Below are 26,426 nucleotides of genomic sequence, written 5' to 3' on the forward strand. Positions count from 1 at the left end.
AGGCTGCCCACAGTGGCCTCAGCTTGCAGGTTCCTGCTCTCAGGGCCCCATACGCCTAACATCACTCATCTGAAGCTGTTCCAGTGCAGCCTGGAGCCTTATCACAATGCCTTCTTCCTTTTCCTCGCCCTCTTTTGGCAGTTCTGTCATGGGGAGCTGGAAGGCCTGGCTCAAATAGCTGTTTAGGGTCTGCTTGTCCAGGCTGGGATCAGTGTTCATCAAGGCCTCATGTACCTTGGGTAGGGTCACCTCATCGTGGCTGCCCCCACAAAGAAAGAGAGAGATAGACCTTGACTGTCCTCTCTGTACCTCAGACCCCAAGATGCCCTCTCCCAGGCTTGAGCAGTATGTAGTGCCCAGCAGCAAGCTCGGTGCATAGGGAGACCTGGGGCTTGAGGTGCTACTCTGTGGCCCAGCCTGTAGGACTTGCCTATGACTAAGTGAGCCTGAGGTCCCCAGGGTCACTCACAGTTCCAGGTCCAGCTCCTGCTTTAACTCCTGTAAGTATTCATCCTTTTCATCCATGTACTGTTCCCACAGCTTTTGTACAAAGGGCACGCTCTGGCCCTCCTTGTCCTGGGAAGGGGCCACAAGGCAGGGTGAGAGTACACGGCTAGGGTCCAGCAGAGGCTAGGGCAGGACTGGGCAAGTTCCTGGGCCCCAACCCACCTCCATAAATAATACGCAGTAGTTGAGCAAGTCTGCATTGCTGCTGCTGGGATGCCAGCCCCCTGCCTCCATCAGCTCCTGAATTCTCTCGTCCTTCTTGAAGGGGAAGGTACTGTTGAGGGCAGTGCTGTAGGGAGACACGAGGGCTGACAGGCCTGGCTGATGCCTGCCTACCCATCTCCCCGCACCCCTCTGCCAGCCCCACTGGTGCTCAAAAGGGCAGAATGCACTGAGTCTGGCCTTTTCCCACCAGGCTCCCCTTCCCCCTGCACAGCTAGGAGCTTGGCCAGAGGTCATGCTGGGCTGAAGTTCGGGGTGGCCAACTGGTCTCGCACCTTAACTGCTCCATGGTTAGTAGCCCCTCGTTCTGGCTGTCAGCACTGGTCATCTCCTTCAGCAGCTGTGCTATTGTCTCCTTCTGCTTGATGTACACACTCTCTTTCCTCTAGGGGGGAAGCGTTGACCATCTTGCTGTTTCCTAGAGGGGTGGGGATAGAGCTGGCCTATGCCGGAGACAAAGGGTGGAGGGCCAGGCCCAAGCTTACCTTTCCCATCAAGATTGCATAGAACTGACTCATGACCTCATTGGAGTGGAAGAGCTTGGTATATTAAAAAATGGTGTAAGCCCAGGCCATGGCATCACCAGGCCCAAAGCGACGCTCCAGGAAATTGAAGAAGAAATCTGGGAACTTCTGCAGGGTAGGGGGAAGACTGCTTGGTCCTCCTGCCCCACGTCTGTTGGCCCTCCTCCCTGTTCCCTAGCACCTTGAGGGACACCCCCACCCCCCCATGCACCAGAGGACTCAGGCAGCCACACCAGGCCAAAATGGCTAGAGAGATCTGACCTGCTCCTCAGTGATACGTTCCTTCCAGGCATCCTTGAGGAGGTTTACCACATCCTTCTTGGTTGGCTTCTTGTTCTGCATGACACCATCAAACCAAAGGAAAGGGGGGATGGATTCCCCATAACCCTGTATGGAACCATGTCAGCTTATCTCTGGGCCCCTCTGTAGCCCCACCAGCAAGCAGGGCAGAGCCCCAGATAGTTCCCCCAGAACCTCAAGTCTTCTCAGCAGCAAGAAGACTTGCTGGCCATTCTGACTCTGGCCCCAAGCCTCCTGAGCCCAGGGACTTCTCAGCAGCAAGAAGACTTCTGGCCATTCTGACTCTGGCCCCAAGCCTCTTGAGCCCAGGGACTCCCCTACCAGACCACGGAAGAAGTCTTTCTCCTGGAGCAGCCCCTCGCCAATCTCCAGGAGCACATCCACCAGCTGGTCGCTGTTCTTGCCCTCGGCCAGCATTTGCCAGCGATCTCGTCCTCCAGCCACCACATCTGCAGGTGGGGAGAGGGAGCTGGAGTCCAGACCACGCACTTGAGCAGTCCCTAGGGCTCCCATGGCCAGCATTACCTTCACACTTGGACCAGTCTGGCCGCGGTATGGCCGTGCGCTGGATCTCCTGCAGCTCAGAGTAAAACTGGTCCTGCTCCTTCAGCTCGTGTGCAACTGCAACAGCATCTTGTGCTCCTTGCAGAACTCTTCATAGTCGTCTCTCAGGCTGTCCAGCTGTGGGCGGGTGATTGGTCCTTGCTACTCACCTGCATGGCCCTTCGCTACCCTGCCTGCCCACCAGCACCTGCTCCTGCAGATCCTTGAGGGTCTTCTCCTGCATTTCAAAGTCCCTTCTGGGCACCACGTCTCCAAAGTTGGCCTTCATGGTGTTGAGTTCCATCTGCCTGCGGGTCAGTCTTGCCGGGCCATCTTCAGAGCCACTGTTAACTTCACAGGGTCCTCCTCCCAGACACCTGCCAGGGGGCCCGCCAGCTCATGTCACCCTGCCTCTGGTGCCTGTAGCCCAGGGCAGGGTTGAGTGTCCCTTGGGGCATGTCCCAGGTCTTCCTGCTCTCCCAGCTTGGGAACCCCTGAGTCTTCCCACAGTGCTGCCAGCATAGGGCTTTGAGCTTAAATAGAGAAGCCCAGGATGTGGAGTACCAGGCCTGTCCTGCCCTTAGGGAGTCTAGGCTGCTTCAGCTGCCAGTGATTGTTTCCTTCGTAAACAAGTCTATGATTCTCAGGCCAGCTCAGAAGATCCACAGACCCAGGTGGCAGCAGGAACATCTCCCATCGTGAATGAGCAGATAATGGGAGAGTTGAATGAATAGGAGTGGTGAGAGCCAGACTCCTCTCCAGCGCCTCTTCAGGGGAGAGAAACCCACCTTGGGCTTACCTGGGGACTGGGCTGGTGACATGTCTTCCCGCTGGTACCGTAGCTCATTCAGGTCTGCAATAAGGATCTTACGGGCATCTTGCTCGCTGAGGTAGCGCAGATACTCCTCAGCCAAGTTCTTCCTCAGTTTGGTCACCTGTTGGGAAAAGAACAAGAAAGGTAGAAGGAGGAGGAGACTGGTCATTCCTGAGAATCCAGCAAAGTGCCGAAGCTTCCTCCTGTGGAGAAAATCTGGCAGCCAAGGAGCGGGACTCTGCTGGCATTTGGGGCCATACCAAGCCAGTGCTGAGCTGAGGAGGAGGGCAGCATGTGGAGAGAGGGGTATGGGGGGAGGTGGTGGCTCTGTGTATCATTCCAGGCAGAAGGGTGGAGAGAGCTAGGGGGTCACCCCAGGGCTGAAGGCCTGAAGGTCACCCCTGGGGTGGGAGTGGGAGGAATTGAGGGAGTTGGTCACCATATTACTCCCTTTCACCTCACTCTGCAATGAGATCTTCTCATTCTTCTTATCAATGAGTTTTAGCAAATTCATCTTCTCTTTCTTCAGCATGGAGATTTCATCTCTCTCCTTAGCCCTCATGGCCAGGATCCTCTCGTTGCAGTCCTCATTCACAGTGACAAGCTTCGCCTTCAGGGGCTCCAGAGCCCGAATCTTCTCCCTCTGGTCGGCTAAGCAGGGACAGGTGGGAGAGTCCCTTTGGGGCCATGGAGGACAAACAACCAGGAGACACTGATCCTGAGGTCGCAGTGAGTGGCTATGTCCCTTGCAAACTCGAGGAGTCTATACATGCCTGTTCAAAGCATAGCTCCTGCTTAAGTCCTTCTTGCACTTGCTTTTAAACCAGGGGCAGAGTCCCGATGAGGACCAGGGTCTCACCTATGCCCTTTACCCATACGGCCTTTAGTCCTGCAGCTGCACCATGCCCAGCACCTCCTGAGCCTGGTGAGGGAAGCCCCCTCACTTCCCAGGGGTACACCCTCCCTTCTGGGCTTCACTGTCAATAGAAAAGATGCTCTATTTCCCACAGATACTGCCCCACCATGCTTCCCAAGAATGGGAGGTAGTCAGTTGCCCTGGGGTGCCCTATCACATGACAGTGTAAGCAAAAAGGCTAAGGGCGGCTTGGTGACCTCAAAGCCCAGTTTGTAGCTGCCCCAGCCCTGCTGCAGAACCCAGAAGGTCAGACTAGGATCCTCTCTGCCTCTTCCAGGCTGGGGCCAGGCAGGGAGGCTGCAGTCTTACCCAGAATCACCTCATATGCATTCTTGATGGAGGATAGCAATGGCTTGTATGTTTTGAAGTCCTCTATGAAAAATTCAAAGATTTCTCTGTAAGGCTGGCAAGAAAAGGGAAACTGTCACCTCCTGGCCTATAGCTGCCACCCTCAGTGGGACCTAAGTTTTTCTTTGCTTGGATTAGAAGTGTTCTAGCCTGAAGCTGCCAGGCAACTCACATTCAAATAAATGCCACAGGCACCACTGGGGTCTCTCACAGTCAGGGAGCTGAGGGGCGGCTCCATCCCTCTCAGCTGCTCTCTGGTGACCTCTCCTGGTGCTGTCTCTGAGACCTGGCAGACGACCTGGGTCAGGACCTCCCCCTCTCTACCTGAGCCCCCTCTGGCTCTCCAGGCAGCCAGCCTCCTCCATGCACTGTGCTTCAGCTGGCCTCTTACCAGCACCCCTCCCCATCTTAAAGCTCTGTGGGGGCAGGAGAAGGTCTAAGGCTCTAGCTTCCAAGTAGAGGTATGGTTTCCTGTCCCACTCGGACACACAGGAAGCTTTCGGAGGCAACACTGTGTATTGGAATGAGCACAGGCTCCCGAACCAGCCCTGAGTTTGAATCCTAGCTCCACTACTGCATAGCCGGATGCCTTCTCTGAGCTTCTGCTTCTTTGTTGGCGAGGTTCCTTTAGCTTGTGAGACCATATCTAAGGCCCCACTCAGAGCCTGGCACACAGACAGTGCTCAGCAAATGCTTCTGTCAGTGACTAAGTCAGAAGTGAGGGATTCCCAGTCATCATTTCCATCTGAGCAGGGATTGGGTGATTCCTTCCCTAATATGCATCAGAATCTAGGTTACATCTAGATTTCTCTCTGTATCTGGCTAAGTTCCTCAAGCTTGGGGCTGTTGTTACTGGGCTGGTAGACATTGTATGACCCCTGCTTGCCCAACTGCCAGGATTTAGGCTCCATTCACTGATACCCAGTGACCCAAGGTCGGTGCTGGGGATCACAGAAGCGACTGGAGTCAGCATTCAGGCCACCTGACTCAGGTAAAGAAACCCAACCCTCAGGAGAGTTTTGGTTCCATGCTGGTAGACTTGCCTGCTCACTGGCTTTGTTAGAGAACAAGTTTCTCTTACCAGGAAGGGGAACCCAAGAGAGCTGGGAAAGGCTGGTCTCACCTGAATGTCTGAAGTGCCTAGTCCTGATGAGTAAGGTTTCTTCCCAGCCCTGCCCCTGCCCTCCCCCCAGTTATTCTGTGGCTCTGACCTGCAGCCTTAGCTCCTGGGCAGAATCTGTGCCCAGGTCCAGCAGGAGGAGCTCCTTGCGTAGGTAGTTCTCTAGTTGCTCTAGGTACCTTGGCTTGGTAGTGCCCAGGGGCTGCTGCTGCCAGCTACTGCAGGGAGTGGTGGACTGAGATGTGATGGACACCCCACGAGGCCCTTGTGCCCTGGGACTGGGGCAGCAACACCCCTGCACTGTTTCTGGGCCCAGTCCGTCCACCATCAGGCTAACCCTGGTTTACCCTACTCGCTTCCGGTAGTCATCTGAACAGGGCTTTCGATTATGCAGAATGGTCTGGTCACTGATGTATGTGGGCCTTGGGGACAGGTGGCCACCGATGGAGAACAGACAGGACTATAAGAAGGGAAAGGTGGGGTTACCATGACAATATTGCTCCCCTTCCTGATGTTCCTCTCCAGGCTCCTCCTCCACTCCTGGGTTCCCCCTCCAACATCTCTTAATATGGTTCATAATTAAGACTGTGGTCCTTAGAGTTAGAGAGGGATTAGATTAAACCCTAGGGCCCCCTCATTGGTTATGTGACCACAGACTGAGCCTCAGTCTTTGCATCTGTAAAATGGGAATGGTTGTGCTCCCCATTGCATTGTATTGATGTGAGAATGCAACGAGAAAGAATAGAGAGTGGTTTACACAGACTCAGGCACCTTCTAGGAGCTCAGTAAAGGTGAGTTCTCTTCTGTAGGTTTGTCAGTGAGTATTGAATACCTATGCTATGAAAACAGATATGAGTACTTACTGGGACCATCTCTTGCCCCCACAGCACAGTCCAGCTAAAGAGAGACAGGGGAGGGCAGGCCCAGCCTCAAGCCTGGACTCTCAGGCAGGACTGCAGAGATGCAGCAGGGTGACCTGTGGACCCCAGGAGGAGACTAGGCTCTACCCCCTGGGGGAGGGGGAGGGGAGAGGTGGTAGGGCCCTGAAGTAGTGGGATCTCATTTTGAACCTTGAGCAGGGGTACGGGGTAGTAGTATTTATGAGCTTGTTTTTTCAACTTTTTATGAAATACTCAAAACATGAGAGAAAAAAATGACTCTCTTACCCAGCGAAGCCTACTTCTAGGGTTCATCCATTCAGTCATTCATTTGTTCATCAAACATTTCTGGGTCCATAGCACATGCCAGCCGCTGCTGGGTTCTGGGACATGAAGGAAGCTGGGGGTATGATGGAAGTGGGATGACAAATGAACTGATAAGCAGGTAGTAACTGAAGCTGATGCAGGTCACAGGAGTGTTGGGGCCCTGACTGGAGGGTGCCAGGGGAGGCTGGTCCTCTTAGAGGAGGAAGTGATGATGTCAGTGATTTCAGTAAAGCTTGAGTGACTTCATGGGAGGAGCTGAGGTCACTCTGGAAGAGAGTGATGTGTCAGGGGAGGTGGGGCGGGGTGCACAAAGACTGCCTGGGTAGCGCCAATACCTCAGGGAAACAGCAGGAGTTTTGAAGGGCTATGAACAGGGGCCAATGCCCAAGGAGGGCAGGCTGGCTGAGGCTGAGGTCTGGGCTGGCCAGTGCAGAGGGGACAGAGATGAAGCAGCAGCTTCATGCCTAAGGGCAGTCCTCAAAGCCTTACTTGTGACTATGAAAAAGTCAGAAAACTGCTAAGTGTCTAAAAACAGAAGATTCTTATACAGGCATGAAATGTTTACAAAGAGGCTTAACATGCACTATATCTCTAAGGGTTAAGTAAAGCCTGAAATTAGAGAATAAGCACAACCAGGTAAGATGAAAAACCAGAAAAGATGGAGGAAATAATCCAAAAGGTTATCAGTAATTATTCTCCAGTGATAGGCCCACGGGTGCTTATGTGTCTGTAATCGTGTATTTTTCAAATTTTTCTACAATGCACATAAGTTACTTTGAAGTTTAAAAGAACATTGAATTATTGAATTCAGTATTAAAGCCACCTCTGTGGAAGGCCCTGAGCCCAGCTTCCAGGTTCTTCTGAGATGGAGAGAGACTAGGCCTACCACCCATGTCCCACACATCCAGGTTCTAGGAGTCCTTCCAGGCTAATGGTAACTGGATTCTGACCCTCTTAATGTGGAAAATGCCACTGTTTCCTTGGGCTCTTCTTTGCATTCTATTAGTTCTACCTATTTTTTCTCAATCTTGCAGTCATTCATCCTTTCCCTAAATATTTTGGAAAGTACATAGTAAGCCTTGTTGCTAGGTCCCAGGGAGGACTCCAGCCTCTTGCAAGGGTCTAGGTTGACCCTATCTCTGTACTTCCAGAACTGATGGCATCATACTTCACACTCTTCATAGTCTTTTTTTTTTCTAATTGAAGTATAGTTGATTTACAATGTTGTGTTAACACTCTTCATAGTCTTAAGTAACACTCAGCAAATATTGTGGAATAAATATTTAAGGGAGCACAATAATTTAGCTGGATGCAAGGCATAATAAAAATGAAAACACTACTTATTGGGTGTATATGTTCACACATGCTTTTCCTGGGTCCAGAATGCTCCAGCTTGACTATTCAACCTTAGCATCTCAGGGGTTCTCCTTGATACTCTTCCCAATCCCAGCGCCCACACTTCCCCATCATCACACCCCCATCTTCTCTCAGAAACACAGACTTTGTCTGTCTTGTTTACCACTGTATCCACAGTGCCTGGCACACAGTGGGAATCAACAAATATTTGTTGAATAGATAAAAACATAGGGGGGGAAAGAGAGATGATGAAACAGAATTGTAAAGAGTTTAAAGCCCTCCTATCAAAATAAGCTACCTCAAGCAGAGAAAGGTAAAAGACAAATACTAACAGTAATACAGTTGATAATGACAGGTGAGTAGATTTATACATAATTGGAAATAAAGAAGGACAATCTTTTAATGTATACAAAAAACTAATCGTAGGCCACAGATAAGGTGTTAACACATTTTTAAATGAGAAACTGTATACCTTGCATTTCCTGATATAATACAATGAAATAAGAACTGATAATATAAACATACCTCTAAAACACTTAACCATTTACAGAAATTTAAAAATAAATTAATATTTTTCCCGACCCATTTATTACTTAAAGTAAAAATATAACATGTTATAGAAATGTTAAAATTACATGTTCAAAATGTTTGGGATATGATCAGAAAAGCACTCACAAGTTTTTAATTGCTTAAAATCCTTTCACTATCTAAAAATAAATGGTTGGGGCTTCCTTGGTGGCGCAGTGGTTAAGAATCCGCCTGCCAATGCAGGGGACACGGGTTCGAGCCCTGGTCCAGGAAGATCCCAATGCCGCGGAGCAACTAAGCCCGTGTGCCACAACTACTGAGTCTGCGCTCTAGAGCCCGTGAAACACAACTACTGAAGCCCGCACACCTAGAGCCTGTGCTCCGCAACAAGAGAAGCCACCGCAATGAGAAGCCTGCGCACCACAACGAGGAGTAGCCCCCACTCGCCACAACTAGAGAAAGCCTGCGTGCAGCAATGAAGACCCAACGCAGCCAATCAATCAATCAATCAATCGTTCTGATGAACCTAGGGGCAGGACAGGAATAAAGACGCAGACATAGAGAATGGACTTGAGGACACGGGGAGGGGGGAAGGGTAAGCTGGGACGAAGTGAGAGAGTAGTATTAACGTATGTACACTACCAAATATAAAATAGCTAGCTAGTGGGAAGCAGCTGCATGGCACAGGGAAATCAGCTCAGTGCTTTGTGACCACCTAGAGGGGTGGGATAGGGAGGGTGGGAGGGACGTGCAAGAGGGAGGGGATATGGGGATATTTGTATACATATAGCTGATTCACTTTGTTATACAGCAGAAACTAACACAACATTGTAAAGCAATTACACTACAATAAAGATGTAAAAAAATAAAATAAAATCCTTTCACTATTAGGAAAGAAAGCCTCAAGCCTGTGGTTGCCTGAAAAGGAAAAAAATATCATAATAAAAATTTTAAACACAGGAAATAAAAGTAGAAATAGATAAACTGGAAACATGAGAAGCCAAACTTAAAAATCAAGACAGAAAAAGTTTTTTTGAAAGACTATTAAAATTGATGTGATTTTTATAAAAGGACAAAGTAACCCTGGAAGACACCTGGGAAGTTGTCAAAGAAGCACCTAACCTGGTCAGTTAATGATAAGTTTTTCACATTTTCAAGAGGCCAGGCCAACAAGCACATGAAAAGATGCTCAATATCGTTAATTATTAGAGAAATGCAAATCAAACCTACAATGAGGTATCACCTCACACCAGTCAGAATGGCCATAATTAAAAAGTCTACAAATAATAAATGCTGGAGAGGGTGTGGAGAAAAAGGAACCCTCCTACACTGCGGTAGGAATGTAAATTGGTGCAGCCACTATGGAGAACAGTATGGAGGTTTTTTTAAAAAACTAAAAATAGATTTACTATATGATCCTGCTCCTGGGCATATTTCCAGAGAAAATTGTAATTCGAAAAGATACATGCACCCCAATGTTCATAGCAGCACTATTTACAATAGCTAAGACATGGAAGCAACCTGAGTGTTGATCAACAGATGAATGGCTAAAGAAGATGTGGTACATATATACAATGGAATACTACTCTCAGTCATAAAAGAGAATGCAATAATGCCGTTTGCAGCAACACGGATGGACCTAGAGACTATCATATTAATGAAGTAAGTCAGAGAAAGACAAATATATAATATCACTTATATGTGGAATCCAAAAAAATGATACAGGGCTTCCCTGGTGGGGCAGTGGTTAAGAATCCGCCTGCCAAAGCAGGGGACACGGGTTCGAGCCTTGGTCTGGGAAGATCCCACATGCCGCGGAGCAACTAAGCCCGTGCGCCACAACTGCTGAGCCTGCATGCCACAACTACTGAAGCCCATGCACCCTAGAGCCCATGCTCTGCAACAACAGAAGCCACCGCGATGAGAAGCCCACGCACCACAAGGACGAGTAGCCCCCGCTCACCGCAACTAGAGAAAGCCCGCACAGCAACGAAGACCCAACGCAGCCAAAAATAAATAAATAAATTTATAAAAATAAAATAAAATAAAAATTTAAAATGATACAAATTAACTTATTTACAAAACATAAATAGGCTCACAGGTACAGAAAACAAACTTATGGTTACCAAATGGGATAGAGGGGTGGGTGTGGGGGAGATAAATTAGGAGTTTTGGATTAACATATACACACTACTATATAGAAAACTGCTAAACAACAGGGACCTACTGTATAGCACAGGGAACTATATTCAATATCTTGTAATAACCTATAATGGAAAAGAACCTGAAAAAGAATATATATATTATATATGTAAAGCTGAATTACTTTTCTGTACACTTAAAACTAAGACAACATTGTAAATTAACCAGACTTCAGTTAAAAACAAACAAACAACCAAAAACCAAGAACAAAAACAAAGGGAGACTAGCCTTGAAAATTTCCTGAGCAGACAAAACCAGTTTAGTCATAGAAATAAAGCTTAATTTAGCTTATTTTGGGAGACTTAAAAAATAAAAAAGGCCCATCTTCGTGCTCTGTCTGCCGTTTCTGTAAAGAGAAAAAAGTCACCCTACTTTGATTGCTGGGCATATGCTGCTTTCTTGTCCTGGTTGTTAACAGCTGGTAAGGCCTCCACAAGCGGGTGGTTGGGAGGCGGCGTTCCCGGGAGCTCCGTGCTCTCTGCTTCCCCCTGCAGGTGAAAACGGGAAGGGCGGCCCCGGGGGTCGGGGGCGGCAGGAGGCAACAGCGTCCTCTGGTGGTTGAGAACGGTGTTACTGCCGCCGCGCAGAAGAAAGGGAGCGAAAGAGCCTGGCCCCAGGTCCACTGAGTAGGTGGCAGCTGAGGGGGACGGGGAGCAGGCGCCCCAAGTAATCGGACCTTTCGGGACTGTGGCTGTGCTTGGTCTCCGCTTAGAGTCTACATACCCCTTTCCCTCCCTGATGTCAGGGTCCCCATGTTTGAAGTACCCAGCCTCACAAAGTGTACAGCTCATGTGTCCTCAGATCCTCCAGACAAGACATACTCGCACAAAGAAAACCACCACAGCCCACAGTTCTGCACTGTGAGCTGGAGTTATAAATTTGCTCAGATGTGTTTTTTCACCTGTAAGATTTGGACAATGGCTCTTTGCTTGTTAAATAGTAATAACAATCTTATGATCATATCAACAAAAGCCCCCAAATCTTAATAACACAGTATTTTTTTTTAATTTCAGGGAAGAATATGCTTCCTTTTTTTTTTTTGCCACGCCACGTGGCATGCAGGAATGTGGATCTTAGCTCCCAGACCGTGGATGGAACCTGTGCCCCCTATAGTGGAAGTGTGCAGTCCTAACCACTGTACTGCCAGGGAATTCCCCAGCATTCATTTTTATTTTTTTTTTAATTTTTATTTATTTATTTTAGGTAAGAAGTGGATTTATTTAGAGAGAAACACACTACACAGACAGAGTGTGGGCCATCTCAGAAGGTGAGAAAGGCACCAGGGTATGGGCTTGTTAATTTTCATAGGGGTGGGTAATTTCATAGGCTAATGAGTGGGAGGAGTATTCCAGCTATTTTAGGAAGGGCCGAGGATTTCCGGGAATTGGGCCACCACCCACTTTTTGATCCTTATGGTCCGTCTTGGAACTGTCACGACACCTGTGGATGTCATTTAGCTTGCTGATGTGAGCATATACTGAGGCTCAAGGTCTAGTGGAATTCGACTTGTCCGCCATCTTGGACCCATTGGGTTCTAATCAATTTATGTCATGTCCTCGGGCTATGTCATTCTTTCAAAGGTTGTGTGCCCTGCCCCCTTCCCTCCTGTTTCATTCCCCTCTCAGAGATTTTACTCCCATATTCTTATGGGAAGCAGAGGGCGATAGTCTGTCTTCTGTAACTGCTTCCAGGCTGAGTAGGGGCATCAACCCTGTCTGTCAGGGAGTAAAGATCTCTGGATGCCTGATCTAGGGGCCCCAGGGGCAGGGCAGCTCCTTGTTTTAAGTCGGTATGGGCTGGAATCCTCACATAGCCAGCATCTTAATGTGGAACTATTGTAATTGTTTCCGTAGCCTTTCTATGAATCTCCTTGATGATGAAGCACTTTTTTTTTAACAGCATCAGAGTACAAAAATATAGTTTTAGATGCTATCCCTTCCAAGGTAGTCTCCCAACCAGGTGTTAGTTCCCCGGAAGTCGCAAAGAGATGGCACAGAAGACGTCACCAACGGTGTTGATGATGAACAGGAGTTGGTCTAGCTATAAGCTTATCACTGTCCCTTCGTGGTCACCAGCTGAAACTGTGCACGTCAAATACAGACTTGAACCCACGTGGCCGGGACTCAAACCCGGTCAAAACCCTGATTGGGACTCGAACCCTTGTGGCTGGGGCTCAGACCCAGCCAACACCCACAGTCTTCCAACTGAGATCACACACCTGGTTTCAGGACTTAATGAAGCTCAGGTTCTTGACGTCTCATTGCAGAAAGAATTCAGTGAGAGACAAAGTGATAGGTAAGAAGTGGATTTATTTAGAGAGAAACACACTCCACAGAGTGTGGGCCACCTCAGAAGGTGAGAAAGGCCCCCAGCATTCATTTTTATATAAAAACTTTAAAGAACATGAATGGAGGGAGAACCTGTCATGAGGCTGGTAAAGAGTCTCTACCTCCAGTGCAGAGCCAACAGCACAATGGAGAAACATCCTTTACTACTGTCTTCACATACATACAGCAATTATGGTGCACATATACCAGCCACTCAAGTACCACATCAGGCACTGTGGCTGTAAAGACAAAAAGATATAGTCATAGCTCTGAAGGACCTTGACAGATCTGGTGGGACCATCCCAGCACCCAGAAGAATGCCTGGCTCATGGCAGGCTGGATGAAGAAATGAGGTCCACTCCAGAATGCTGCGTTGCAGGGGAAGGTTATCTGTGGGCAGGAGCTGAGTCTCTCTCTGCTCGGGGAGGTCTGGGAAGCCTGTTCCGGTGAGGTGCAGCAAGTGTGCACGTTCCCCCATCCCAGAGCCTGCTGGACCTGGCCTCTGAGCCACACTCCCCTAACTGGGGAGAAGCCGCTTGGTGGGGCATAGTTCGGGTGGGTGGTGCTTTTGGGTTGCAGAGAGGGAGGCAGAAAGGATCTGGGGATCAAAATTTAGGGTTCCAACAGGACACGGCCACTAACCAGCAGCGTCTTCCGTTTCTGAGAAAGCTTGCGTTTCTGAGTATTCTTGGCTTCTGTGAGGAAGGAATCATCTACGATCGCTCCTAAAGGTCGCAAGTGTGCTCTGCACAGAGAAGGAGAAGGAAGTGGTGGGTGACAGAGCCTTGAGTGGGAAGTACACTTCCACTCTTCCCAGAGCCACAAGACATGGCTTCCTTTCCCCTCAGAGCCAGGCTCTGGGTCTTCCCAGTGCTGCCTCCAGATTCCCAGAGGTGCTGCCAGCAAGCTCCTGGCTCGGGGCCCAAACCATTTTCCCACATTCCCAGAAACCTTCTCATCACTAGAGTCTCAACAACTCCTGCAGTGGCAGGACACCCTCACCATGAACCCAGAGAACCCTGCAGGCCTATACTTCCCTTCAGTGTTTAGCTGTGGCTGTGATGACAGTTCCGTGCATGTGACAGCCACATTCTGGGGGTGTGATACCAAAAGCAGGTGCTATAGGACAAGAAGTACAGGGTCTGGTGTCCAAGAGCCAGGGTGGGAGTCTTGAGCCTCTACTTACTGGCTGATAGGGCCCAGAGGCTGACATCTGTGTTTCCAATAGGGACCCCCTTGGGCAAGTCATTTAACTTCTTTCAGCCCAGTTTCCTCACAAGGAGGTGGAGACATTTCTTGCATTTTCTATCTCACAATGTTGTGAAGTTTAAGTAAGAGTAAAAGAGATATGCAAAAATAACCTGTAGGGACTTCCTCGGTGGCGCAGTGGTTAAGAATCCACCTGCCAATGCAGGGGACACGGGTTCAAGCCCTGGTACAGGAAGATCCCACATGCCGCAGAGCTACTAAGCCCGTGAGCCAGAACTACTGAGCCTGCGCTCTAGAGCCCGCGAGCCACAACTACTGAAGCCCACACACCTAGAGCCCGTGCTTTGAAACAAGAGAAGCCACGGCAATGAGAAGCCCGCGCACCTCAATGAAGAGTAGCCCCCGCTTGCCACAACTAGAAAAAGCCAGCAAGCAGCAACGAAGACCCAATGTAGCCAAAAAATTAAAAAATTAAAAATTAATTAATTTAAAAAAACATTAAAAAAATAAACTGTAAACAGCAAGGAGCTGCAGAGATATTAACTGTGACAGCAGGATGTGGGAAAAGTGGATCATAAAGAACCACTTTTAACTCCTAGGCCTCTTGGGGAGAGCCATCATTGCTCAAGCTAGGAAGGCATTTGGGGGTCTAGAGGAAGGGCTGCCTGTGGGCAGTCAGACTTAGGTGGAACAAAAGGAAGAAGTGATCCCAGTAATCCATGGTGGCGGCAGGTGGGAGTGATTTATGCCACCAGATAGACTTGTGTCTTCATTCCCCTTGCTAGCTGGTGGCCTTGGGTATGCTGTTTAACCTCTTGAAGCTCAGTGTCCTTGTTCATAAAACTGAGACAAGGATTACCCAAACTCCAGGGAAGTTGAGAGCAGTGACGTGATCCCAGTTGGGAAACCCTGTCCTGCAGGGTTCTTCAGTCCTACTTCATGGAGCAGTGACACACCAAACTCCAGTTCTCTATTGTCTCTAAACTGAACAAATGTGAGCAAACCATGTCGAATACGCAGCCGGTGTGGAAAAGGAAAGGCTTTTGCTCAGATGTTTATGGGTTTGAGACAGGATGCAGCAGATCAACCCACCTGCTCACTGGGTTAAATCATACCTTCCTGTCAAGACCAGTCAATTTTCTAAACTCTGTTCTTGCTCCTACTGGAACTACCACGTGGGGCAAGGTGAGCAAGAAAACTATGGGGAACTCTACAAATCCTGAGAAGTTGCCAGATGGAAAATCTCTGTAGGTAACATGTTAGTTTTTTGTTGTTGTTGTTGTTGTTTTTCAGAAAGAACTCAGTGAGAGACAAAGTGATATGTAAGAGGTGGATTTATTTGGAGAGAAACACACTCCACAGACAGAGTGTGGGCCATCTCAAAGGCGAGAGTGGCCGGTAACATGTTAGTTTTGAATGCCAAGGGAGACAGTAGTCAAAAACAGATTCGCAAATATTAATTTTAAAAACATCTGGGGCTTCACTGGTGGTGCAGTGGTTAAGAATCCACCTGCCAAAGCAGGGACACAGGTTTGAGCCCTGGTCCAGGAAGATCCCACATGCCGTGGAGCAACTAAGCCTGTGCGCCACAACTACTGAGCCTGCGCTCTAGAGCCCGCAAGCCACAACTACTGAGCCCGCATGCTGCAACTACTGAAGACCACGAGCCACAACTACTGAGCCCGCATGCTGCAACTACTGAAGCCCGCGTGCCTAGAGCCCGTGCTCCACAACAAGAGAAGCCACTGCAATGAGAAGCCTGTGCACCGCAATGAAGAGTAGCCCCCGCTCGTCGCAACTAGAGAAAGCCCGCACGCAGCAACGAAGACCCAACGCAGCCAAAAATAAATAAATAAAATAAATAAATTTTAAAACACCTGGTAGAGTCTATACACTTATCCAAAAAGCTTAGGATGCTTCTTTAGTATTATATTAAATATTTTACACCAATTCTCAGAGAGGAATGGGAAATAGATTATCTATATTTCTACTTCAAAGGTGGAGAAAACTCAGTTATTTAACTACTGGCAAGCAGTGGGTTTGACAGGGGGTAAATCCTGGTATTGAGTGAAGTCAGGCTACTGAGTTCCATCCACAAATCTACTGTGCCAGGGATGTGAGGCTGAAAGGAGAAAGCCAATGGGGAGGGGAAACCTGCCGCAGGAAAATGCACAATTCAAAGGTCCCTTTATTTATTTTTTTGGGTACACTGTGTGGCTTGCGGGATCTTAGTTCCCCGAGCAGGGATTGAACCCAGGCCCTCGGCAGTAAGAGTGCAGTGTCCTAACGACTGGACCACCAGGGAATTCCCTCAAAGTCCCTTTTAGAGGGTCCTGCTGACATTCGTGTAGTGCTAAGGTCTGGCCCATGCTTCATCATCCTGGCCCTGCTCTAAGGGGAGCTGGAGGAGGACACCCACACTATTCCTCTAAGGGAAGCAGTGAGCTTGGCCCAATATACTATACACCACTAAACACTGGTGAATGAAGAATATGGGCAGGAATGATGTTTTGTACTGTCACCAAATTCAGCATCAGCAATTACATTGTGCTTCCTTCTTAAAATACATGGGGATTCTCTTTCTGAGTCTGTTTCATATCCCTTTCAAACATGATTGCAGTTTCCTAAATCATTCGTGTGTTGGGTAACAACACTCTTTCTCAAGCTTGCTGTCTGGTTTTTGTGATTCATTTCGTGACTTTTCTCGGCTTTGTCTGTCAAGGCGGCATTTAATTTCTTGACTTTTCTAGGCTTTCTCTGTCAAGGCAGCTGACCATGGGGGATTAGAGTTTAGGTGAGATCAGGTTTTTTGCATTAGGAATGAGTAGAAGCGAGAAAGTACATTCATTAAACACTTATTGAATGCCTATTATGTGCAAGAGCTGTCATGAGAGCTTCATATATGCTGCCTAAATTTTCCCAACAGTTTAAGGTGGGCTGTGTCATTCCCATGTTTGAGATATGGAAACAGAGGCCCAGAAATTAAGAGCCTTCTCTTAGCTCTCAGAGCTAGAAAGGTATTTAGCCAAAATTTTTGTTTTAATATGTATACTTTGTGGCTTTCCTGGCTAACGGAGCTTGTTATCATATTTGCAGTGTCCAGATGCTGCACCCCTGAAGACAGGCAGGAGCTACCTTGAGGCCATGGGATGTTCTTGGACTGCTTAGAGATGCTTCTTTGTCATAAGCCAGTGGGTGAAGAGGTTGTTTATCCTTGTGGCTAATATCTCAGGTATGGGTCTCACATGGCTGGGTTCAAATACTAGCTCCATCACTTATAAACATGTGTAAGACACATGATCTCTTCAGGATTCTATTTCTTTATTTGTAAAATAGTGATATTACTACCTCATAGAGTTGTTGTGAGGGTTAAATATGGTGTATAGAGCACTTGGCACATAATACACGCTCAATAAGAAAAAGCTGGCTATTACTAATGATAAAGTGCGCCTGCCCTTTTACTAGAATATAACGACCTTCCTGGGCTGACAAGTCATCTGAGATTCTGTTTCTGCACCACTGATCCTGTGGGGCTGGAGCCCCAAACCAAAGGACAGAGGCAGGAAGTGCAGAGGTCCGAATCAGGTACCATTTCTCTTTCTGGAAGTACTCAAGGCCTCCTCTCCGCCCTCACTTAGGCCAGTGCCTACCTCAACGTGGTCGCGAAGCTGGGGCACTGCGGCTTCGGGGAGTCCATGACCCTAGGGCAGCCGGGCAGCCAGCACCAGTGGCCAGGGAAGCTGTGGTAGTTTACAGCCCGTAGCCATGGCGACCAGGTCCCAGCAGCCCAGCGGAGGGGACGGGGTCAGGATTGTGCCACGCCTCCGAGCCCCGCACCCGCGGGCTGGGAGGAAGGCCAAGTAGCAAAGGTGGACTCGAACCGGGAATAGGGTCTCCTCAGAGTCAGTCACTATAGCGGATATGATCCTAGCGACCAGAACTGAGGCAGGGAGATAAACAGAGGCCATGGGGGAGGGAGGTGAACTGAGAGGCCGGAGCCGCGTTGCCAGCGGGAATTGTAGTTTTCGGTGTCCCAGTGTCTCAGCTGAGCAGGCTTATGGCTGAGCGGGTTTGTACTACATCTCCCAGAGATCCTTACGAGCCCAAGCTGGTCCACCCCTGGAGAGCTCTGCATTGTGGGAAATGGAGTCCAAAATGTGGCGAGGCATAGTGGTGTCGAAGGAGAGGTGCCAGACTGGGACTCGGTTTCCCTGCGGCCCAGGTTGGCTCGCTGGCCATTGGCTGAAAGAGGCGGATCTGGTCCCGCTTTTCCCCGCCCCCAGTGACACAATAGCAGCTCCCTCCAAGATGGCGGCGGCGACGGCGGAGCTGGGAGCTGGGAACCTGCAGGTTGGAGACTCCTCCGGCGGGGGCACTGGATGCGGGCTGCCGTCCCCAGGGGAGCAGGAACTGAGCCGGCGCCTGCAGCGCCTGTATCCCGCGGTCAACCAGCACGAGACGCCGCTGCCGCGTTCCTGGAGCCCCAAGGACAAGTACAACTACATCGGCCTCTCCCAGGGCAACCTTCGCGTCCACTACAAAGGTATTGACCTGTTTGGTCGCAGGGGGAGAAGGCCAGAGCGTCTGCGGGGTGGGTGTGCTGCCCAGCCCGTGCTCCATCACGTCCCTTACCCAGCTCGAGTGCTCCGGCTTGGGCCTTAGTTCCTGCGGGGTGTCTAGGGTGGTGGGGCTGACCAGGCCAAGGATTGACTGCCTAGTCTGCTCTGCCCTGAGACATCTGATGTCAGGAGAACCGCAGCAGGTGTCCAAACCCAGTGCTGGGCTGGACATTCTTCTCAGGGCCTTCCTGCTTGTTTTGGGGTACCTCCGACTCGAGCTAGGCCCTTCACCACTGCTTAGTTTCATAAGTGTCTGAAGAAAGGGGTGGTCACATCCCCTCCATTAGCCAGAGGCCCATGAGCTTGCTCACCTGCCAGACATCCCAGACAAGGCCTAGGGTTCTGCGCTAAAGTTGTGGGGGCGTCTTCCAGGGCTGCCTCTTCCTCCCCTAGTCTTCCAAGTGGGCTGCCTGTATCTTGGAGAGTCTGCCAGCAGCACTAGGGAATCTCTCACATATGCACCCACATTGCATGTACCCTCCTGTGGTTTGAATGGCAGTGTCTCAGGCAGAGCTGCTATTCTCAGGAGGAGGTGAGCCAAAGGTGGGAGGTTTATGTGTTTGCTCAGTTGTTTTCTAATTATTCCTTGGACTATGCAAGGGCTTCCTCTGGCCATGGAGGGGTGAAGTTGCCATGGAGCAGAGAAGAATGAGGCTTCCATTTGCATTTCCTTCTGCTGAAATTTCTTCCTTGCCCTCTTCTATTAGGTCATGGCAAAAATCACAAAGATGCAGCCTCAGTGCGTGCCACCCACCCCATACCTGCTGCCTGTGGCATTTATTACTTTGAGGTGAAGATTGTCAGCAAAGGAAGAGATGGGTAAGCCCCTCCTGACCACATTCTTTCCCCCAACACTGAACTGTTCTCTGTGGTCAGAGTTTGAGGTCTCCTGGTTGACACCTGTGACTGGTGTGAGCTGCTGAGCTGCATTGGTCTGGGCTGCAAAGGGTTGAATAGCGGATACCTCTATTACCTGGCTGTGGGCATGGCCTGGTCTAAGCAGCAGCTTTTGATGACAAATAGGTACATTTTATAGAGGAGGGGCTTCTCTTTAGTGATAGTGTAATGAGATACATCAACAGGTCAGGGAAACAAATAACAAGTTTACATTAACAAATCAGCGTCCAGAATGGAGTTCCCCCACTGTTGTGTGGTGTTTGTGACTTCCCTCCTTTCACACTCTTGCTGTATTCAAGATTCCTTTTTATCGCATTTAGTCATGGTAGAGGCCCTTGTAGACTTCAAAGGGATAGTAGAGTCTTTGCAGCATTCATCAAAGCTGTGGCAGCCACTGGTCTGTCATCTTAGGGTAAACAGCATGCACATGGTCAGAATCAGATGAGCTTGCTACTCATAAACTTGTTTTTCAGTCCAGGGACTTGAACACCAGTTGGATCAGCTTTAGGAAGGTCCTCATTAAAGTCAGCATTAGGGAGGCTCCCTATTTTAGGGTGATCCAAGCAGATACAGGAAATCAGAGGGGAGATTTTTTCATTTTTCTTCCTTTTCTTCTCCTAGTCTCCCTTTTTTTCTGGCTGTTGTCACAAAGCAGGTGTTTAAGTTATGAAATAACATAATTTTAGCTGCTTTGGAAAGGTTTTCCTCATCAGACCTTAGGTCTGGTGTGGGTAGTTTGTGAACCCCACCAGCGACCTTCCTTCCAACCCTGATGTGTGTTCTTGAGCATTCAGAATACTTCCTCTCTCCTAGGGACTGTTCCTCTTGTGGTACATGCAAAATGCCTGGCCAAGGGGCTCTGCTGGGGGCAATACTGCTGGAATTGGAGCTTTGCCTGCTTCTTCAGTGAAGTTGTAACATCTGTGCCGGGCAGGGCTCTGTGGTTGTGGGTAGGTCATGGGGCTTTGATCTCCTTGTCTGTACTCTGGGGAGCTAGGCCAGCATCTAAGCTACCTGTAATCCCAGAATTCTATGATTCTGAAATTCTGATTGTGGCAAGCTATTGCATCTTTTACTTTTATCCCCATATAGAGCATTTACCGGTAGGAAGTTTGTATTATTGGAGGGCTTTAAATCTTCTATTTTCCCTTTCCACCATCTGATAAAAGCGCATGTATTTAATGTGTTTGAACTAGTGTGAATGAGAACAGCCTCTTAAAACAAAACAAACACTGCAAAAATAGTTACAGTATAGACTGAAATGTTGGTGCTGCAGTCTCATATTGCCAAAGAAATGGAGGGGCATTTCCTAAACTTGTAGGGAAGAAAATGGATTACTTTCTCCAGAGTCCTTAATCGTAGATAACAGCGAGCTAATAAAAGACAAGAACAGTTTTTGAGAAGGTCTCTACATTTCAGTTTAAATGTGGAGACCTGGGTTCCTTCACCTGGCTTTTAACATTTCAGTTATAAGTGGATCTTGCTGGAAAAGGCCCTGTATCTTGTTAGATTGCCTTACTATAGGTATTGCCTGCAAATCCAAAGAAAGTTGAGCATCTTTTCCCAACTTTCCCAGCATTTTTACATGAGGTAAATATAGCTGTTAAGCTGACCTGGAAATCTCAGTTTTAGAAAGGTCCCAGGTCATGTATGCTTGTGGTGGCCTGCTTCAGTTGGCCACTGTCAGAGGAAAGGTGTGTGAATGTCACCTATGGCCTCTTTATGTAATCCCTGAAAGCCTTCCCATGTGGCTAAGATATAGCCAGATGGACCAGGTGTGGTTTTCAGGAGGCCAAGGGCAGTTCCAGGGCAGACAGTGATCAGCTTGTTTCCTGTTTCCCGTCAGTGTTGAAGGTGTTTGGTCCATGACCCAGGTGTTAACCGGTTATGTAGCTTTCCTGTATTATTTAGTTCCGTCCTCATGGCATCTCTGGAAAGTGGCTGGAGCAGATGATGATGTACCTGTTTTGTGGGTGAGCCCTGAGCCCCTGGGATGTTTGGTGACCTGCCCTGGCTGTGGGGCTTAGGGTGCAGTGGAGTAGCCTAACTTGTCAGATGCCCTCACCTGATCCCAGACACGTGTGTCCACGCTGCTGCTGCCTTTCCCTTTTGCATTCCTTCCCTGGGTAGAGTGAGGGAATGTCCAGTTGGATTCTTAGGGGATCACAGTGTTCTTAGGGGACAGAGCTGAAAGGTGCTTAGTGCTGAGTGGGCCCAGACTGACTTACGTGCTCTGCACTGGGCTTGACTGACTTACCATCCCATTGAATCTGTAAACTTGTTTTTCTGTAGATTTGAGTACAGGCTTCCTTTGTAAAAGGTGTTTATGAACCCAGTTGTCAGTGTCATTGTTTTCCCTAAAGGCCTTTGTTCTGACGATGTCTTTTGTAGCAGAACACACTAAGCTTGTCTAATTAGAAAGGTTTCATTTCAAGGGTTATACTGATTCATACCTTCTGTGTGCCAGGTGCATGCTAGGTACAGGGAGAACAACAGTAAAGCCTGCACAGGCCAGCCTTATCCTCAGAGAGCCTCTGGCCTATTCTGTAGCGAGTCCACTGAAAGGCTCTCTACAAGAGGAGGCAGAGCCTGGGTATGGTTTTGAGGGATGAGTAGGAGTTTCTCAGCAGGTGAGGCCTGTTGGGCCTAAAATGAGCCTGGTTGGTAACTGGCTTGACACCTGGGTGCTGGGCTTTCTGGGCACTCCTCAAATATAAGGGAGAGCTGGAGAAGGAGGGGTTATGTTTGAGCTAAGAGCAAGGCTTAGACTGATGGGCTTCAGCTGCATTTGCCGAGTCACCAGAGCTGGGAACCCCAGGAGCAGATCTGGTGGGGTGAGGAGACATCAGAGCCCTGCCACTGGTGCCAGGAGATAAGGGCATCTGGGTTGATCTTGTTAGGAAGCCAAGGAGGCCCTGAAACTGAGGATCCCTGGGGAAATGACATGCTCAGGCAGAGTTCATGGACCTTTGGGTGTCTCCAGCTCTTAGTGATGACACATGGAGGGTGTGGCTGACTAGGCTGACAGATGCTCCAGTGTGACCCTCAAAATAGACTGTAACATCATCCCAGCAGCACCGGCGGTGGTGGCCTCCTGACATGTGATGAGTGGCTCTACCCAAGAACAGCAAGCCTGGGCTAGAGCACTGGATGGAGCTGCAGGGGTGGGATGCGGGCGCTCTCCTCTCCTCTGCATCTGGTGCTCAGGCCCAGGCCCTGTGGCCCTTTGGCCACAGCCAGCCTGCCTTTCCTTTCACTTGCAGCCAGCTTCCTTTGGCCAGGCAGTAATGTGCTCATCCGTTAATTCTCCACATGACAGCGAGGCACCCATTGTTTTGTCCCAGGCCCAGACCTGGGCCCCAGGAGCACAGGCCTGAGGCCTATCTAGAGAGGAGGCAGATAGGCCTGTGCACATGACCTCACAGGCTGGTGTAGGAAAAGCCCATCCATGGTGTGTGCTGTACCCAAGGGTGGCCCAGAGGTTGGACTTCCTCCTGTACCTGAGAGTCTGGGGAAAGCTTCATATAAGAGGTGATGATGCTGAATCTGGAAGGGTAGGTTGGAGGGTTCCAGATGGACAAAGTGAGAAGCGACGCTCTAGACGAAAGGAACAGTGCATCAAAGACGTGGAAGACAGAGCATGAGTTAGGCAGGGGCCGGGTCAGAAATACCTTATGTGCTTTGTCCAGAGAGCTTGGGCTTATCCTGAGGGCAGTAGCGATATACGAGGACTTTGGATCTGCCTGCACTTTTGTTATTTATTTATTTATTTACTTGGCTGCTTGGGGTCTCAGTTGGGGCATGCGGGATTAGTAGTGGCGTGTGAGATCCAGTTCCCTGACCAGGGATCGAACCCAGGCCCCCTGCTTTGGGAGCACGGAGTCTCAACCACTGGACCACCAGGGAAGTCCCCTGCCTGCACTTTTGAGAATGGATAGGGGAGAAGAAACTCTGCTGGTTTGGTTCAGCCAGGCCCCTCTGGCTGAGATTCCTGTCCAGTGCAGGCCAGTGGCTTTATTTTTATTTTATTTTTAAGAATTATTTATTTATTCATTCATTCATTGGCTGCATTGGGTCTTCGTTGCTGCGTGTGGACTTTCTCTAGTTGCGGTGAGCAGGGGCTACTCTTTGTTGTCTCTTGTTGCAGAGCACGGGCTCTAGGCGCGTGGGCTTCAGTAGTTGTGGCTCGCGAGCTCTAGAGCGCAGGCTCAGTAGTTGTGGCACACGGGCTTCGTTGCTCCGCGGCATGTGGGATCTTCCCGGACCAGGGCTCGAACCCGTGTCCTCTTCATTGGCAGGCGGATTCTTAGCCACTGTGCCACCATGGAAGCCCTGGGCCAATGACTTTAGGTCCTTGACTCTGGGCATGGCTTTCCTATAGCAGTTGTCTCTTCTCTCTCTTGGTTGGCCTTTCTCCTATATGGTGGGATGCATAGGCAGGATGTTGAAGACTGGTAGCCAGAGTGGCTTCTCGGAGGTGAAAGGCCTCTGTGTGTGGCTGGTATTCTTTGGTACTCTGGTTTTGTTAAGTCCCATTTGAAAGACAACATTGTCCATGACTTTTCATGGAGACTCAGAGATCCACTCACCCAGTTAAGATCTTACCTGCCATGTTTCTGGTTAGCAGAGCTACTTGAGCACAGGCCCTCCAGTCTAGAGACAGCTTGTGGCTGGCCTCTCACCCTGGGAACCCCACTCCAGTCTCTGTGCATTGTACAGTGCTGTTGAGAAATTTGGTGCTCATCTGTGGACCTGGAGAAGGCCTGTCCTGCCAGCTCTGAGAAGTAGGTGCTGTCTTTGCCCAAGGCAGGTACAAACAGTGATCATGCCCTGTTCTCACCGACATCCCCCCAGTGCTCATGGCCTCAGGAGCAGAGGCTGAGCTTTGGGCTGCATCTCTCTCTAGTAACACATTGCACTGTTTCTGGAGATGTGGTGTATTGGGGCTCTGGAGCAGCTTGGAGTGTTGTATTGCTTACCTATATTGGGGGTTAAAGCCCAGGTCTAGTTGGGTGGGTGTACTGAGGTGCAGCTCTGGCCTAGAGTGAGAGGACTGGAGTCCACATAGCATCCTCTTTTCTGGTAAGATCTGTTCCTGCCCTGAGCACATCTGGGCTTCCCTGAGACCTCCCTGCCCACTGTATGTCACCACCCAGGCTCCAACTTCGAGGTGAGAGTGAGGAGTATGGCTTCTTTCTTCATAAATGGGGACTTCCTTGGTCAAGGATCAGCCTCTAGAGAAATTCCTAAAATTCACTTCACATCTACCCCTCCACCACCCCACCCCCATTATTTTTTGTTCTCGGGAATGTTTGGTCTTTTCTTTTCTTTTTGGGGGCCACACCGTGCAGCTTGCGGAATCTTAGTTCCCTGACCAGAGATCAAACCCGGGCCCCCTGCAGTGGAAGCGCAGAGTCCTAACCACCGGACCACCAGGGAATTCCCTGGTCTTTTCCCTAGATGAGTCACCAGGTAAGGGAGATTCCCTGTTAGAGGGGGAGCAGGGAGCTCATCAGAGTGGAGTACAGGAGGCTGGTCTCAGCAGCTCTGCATGGCAGGCACTGTGTGCCATCCTATTCTGGGACCATTGGGAGGGAATCAAGGGCCCAGAGTGGGTGGTCAGAGGTTAGAAGGAAGGGACTGATCACTAGGAGAGGGGTGGATAACACCGTGTCAGAATGTGCAAGGATGTTCCTCTGCCTCCCTAGAAATTTTGTTTAAAATCCACATAAAATGTCTTTCTAGCTCTAGGATCCTTGGTGTTCTGTTGTAATTGAATTGTGAGGTTGTGACTCTTGCTAGAAATGAGACAAGGGGACTTGGTGCTGGAACAGGGCCCAGCCCCCTGCCATGAAGGGGCCAGTGAAAGATGCTCTGGACTGTGTAGGGAAGCAGGGGAGGGGTAAGTCTTAGCATTCCTTGTACACTCTCTTCCTCTCCTACCTCTTGGACCTTAGAGATGGCCTGGGATTCAGGGAAGTTTAGGTTATGGATGACAAGTGTCAAGGCTCAAATAACCCCATTGTCCACTCAGCTTGCATGGCAAATGTTACGGATTGATAGTGGCATTCGTTCTTGTCCAGACAGAGCCCCAGATGTTTTCCCACTGCACAATGCACCAGGCAGCTGCTATCTTTTGGTCAGAGTTGCATCATGAGACAAAACCTACTTACTGGTCCTCAGGGCAGAGACAATTTAAGATGAGAAGAGGTGGAGAGAGGAGAAGGGCAGTTGTGCCCAGATGGTCCAAGGGTTCCGCTTGTCTCTTCTAGAGGACATTGCCGAGGCAGAGCTGAACCAAGAGGAAAGAAGTAGAGGGGATGGTTTGCTGAGCAGAACTGGTTATAACCTGGTCTACAAAACCATGTGTCTGAAATTGGCATGGGCTATTTTATAGAATGCTCTCTTTTAATATCAACTGTTGTGCGAGGAGTTTATTGGTAGTTACATTTGCCTTGCCTTTTTTTTTTTTTAATAAATTTATTTTTTTATTTTTAGCTGTGTTGGGTCTTCGTTTCTGTGCGAGGGCTTTCTCTAGTTGCTGCGAGCGGGGGCCACTCTTCATTGCGGTGCGCGGGCCTCTCACTATCGTGGCCTCTCTTGTTGCAGAGCACAGGCTCCGGATGCGCAGGCTCAGCAGCCATGGCTCACGGGCCCAGCCGCTCCATGGCATGTGGGATCTTCCCAGACCAGAGCTCGAACCCGTGTCCCCTGCAATGGCAGGCAGATTCTCAACCACTGCGCCACCAGGGAAGCCCAGCCTTGCCTTTTTTTTTTAACCAAAATGTA

The 26,426-nt window shown here is 49.4% G+C and overlaps 2 protein-coding genes across 3 annotated transcripts in view; one reads left to right on the top strand and one right to left on the bottom strand.

Annotated features, from left to right (window-relative positions):
• Positions 1–18: 18 nt before the first annotated feature.
• Positions 19–17,952, bottom strand: TSNAXIP1 (translin associated factor X interacting protein 1; the record flags this gene model as incomplete). Its single annotated transcript, XM_079907201.1, is given in 20 exon segments — positions 19–39; positions 43–259; positions 470–576; positions 670–796; positions 1,005–1,114; positions 1,215–1,277; positions 1,281–1,361; positions 1,515–1,640; positions 1,875–2,002; positions 2,079–2,163; positions 2,166–2,234; positions 2,305–2,414; positions 2,417–2,473; positions 2,896–3,031; positions 3,368–3,561; positions 4,136–4,229; positions 5,386–5,512; positions 5,642–5,754; positions 13,555–13,657; positions 17,772–17,952. Coding segments are annotated over 20 exon segments (2,115 nt in total). The 5' UTR covers positions 17,819–17,952.
• Positions 17,953–18,276: 324 nt separating this feature from the next.
• The window catches only part of RANBP10 (RAN binding protein 10), a gene marked incomplete at its 5' end in the record, with an annotated part of 63,390 nt that continues 55,240 nt past the window's right edge, over positions 18,277–26,426 (top strand). The window contains 2 exons of one of the 2 annotated variants that reach the window (XM_079907199.1): positions 18,277–18,664; positions 19,448–19,559. In XM_079907199.1, the coding sequence (XP_079763325.1) occupies positions 18,277–18,664; positions 19,448–19,559 (500 nt within the window). The remainder of the gene's footprint in view (positions 18,665–19,447; positions 19,560–26,426) is intronic. The other variant, XM_079907200.1, reaches the window with a different exon arrangement.

The sequence above is a fragment of the Stenella coeruleoalba genome (genome assembly GCF_951394435.1).
Source record: "Stenella coeruleoalba genome assembly, chromosome: 20".
NCBI lineage: Eukaryota > Metazoa > Chordata > Mammalia > Artiodactyla > Delphinidae > Stenella > Stenella coeruleoalba.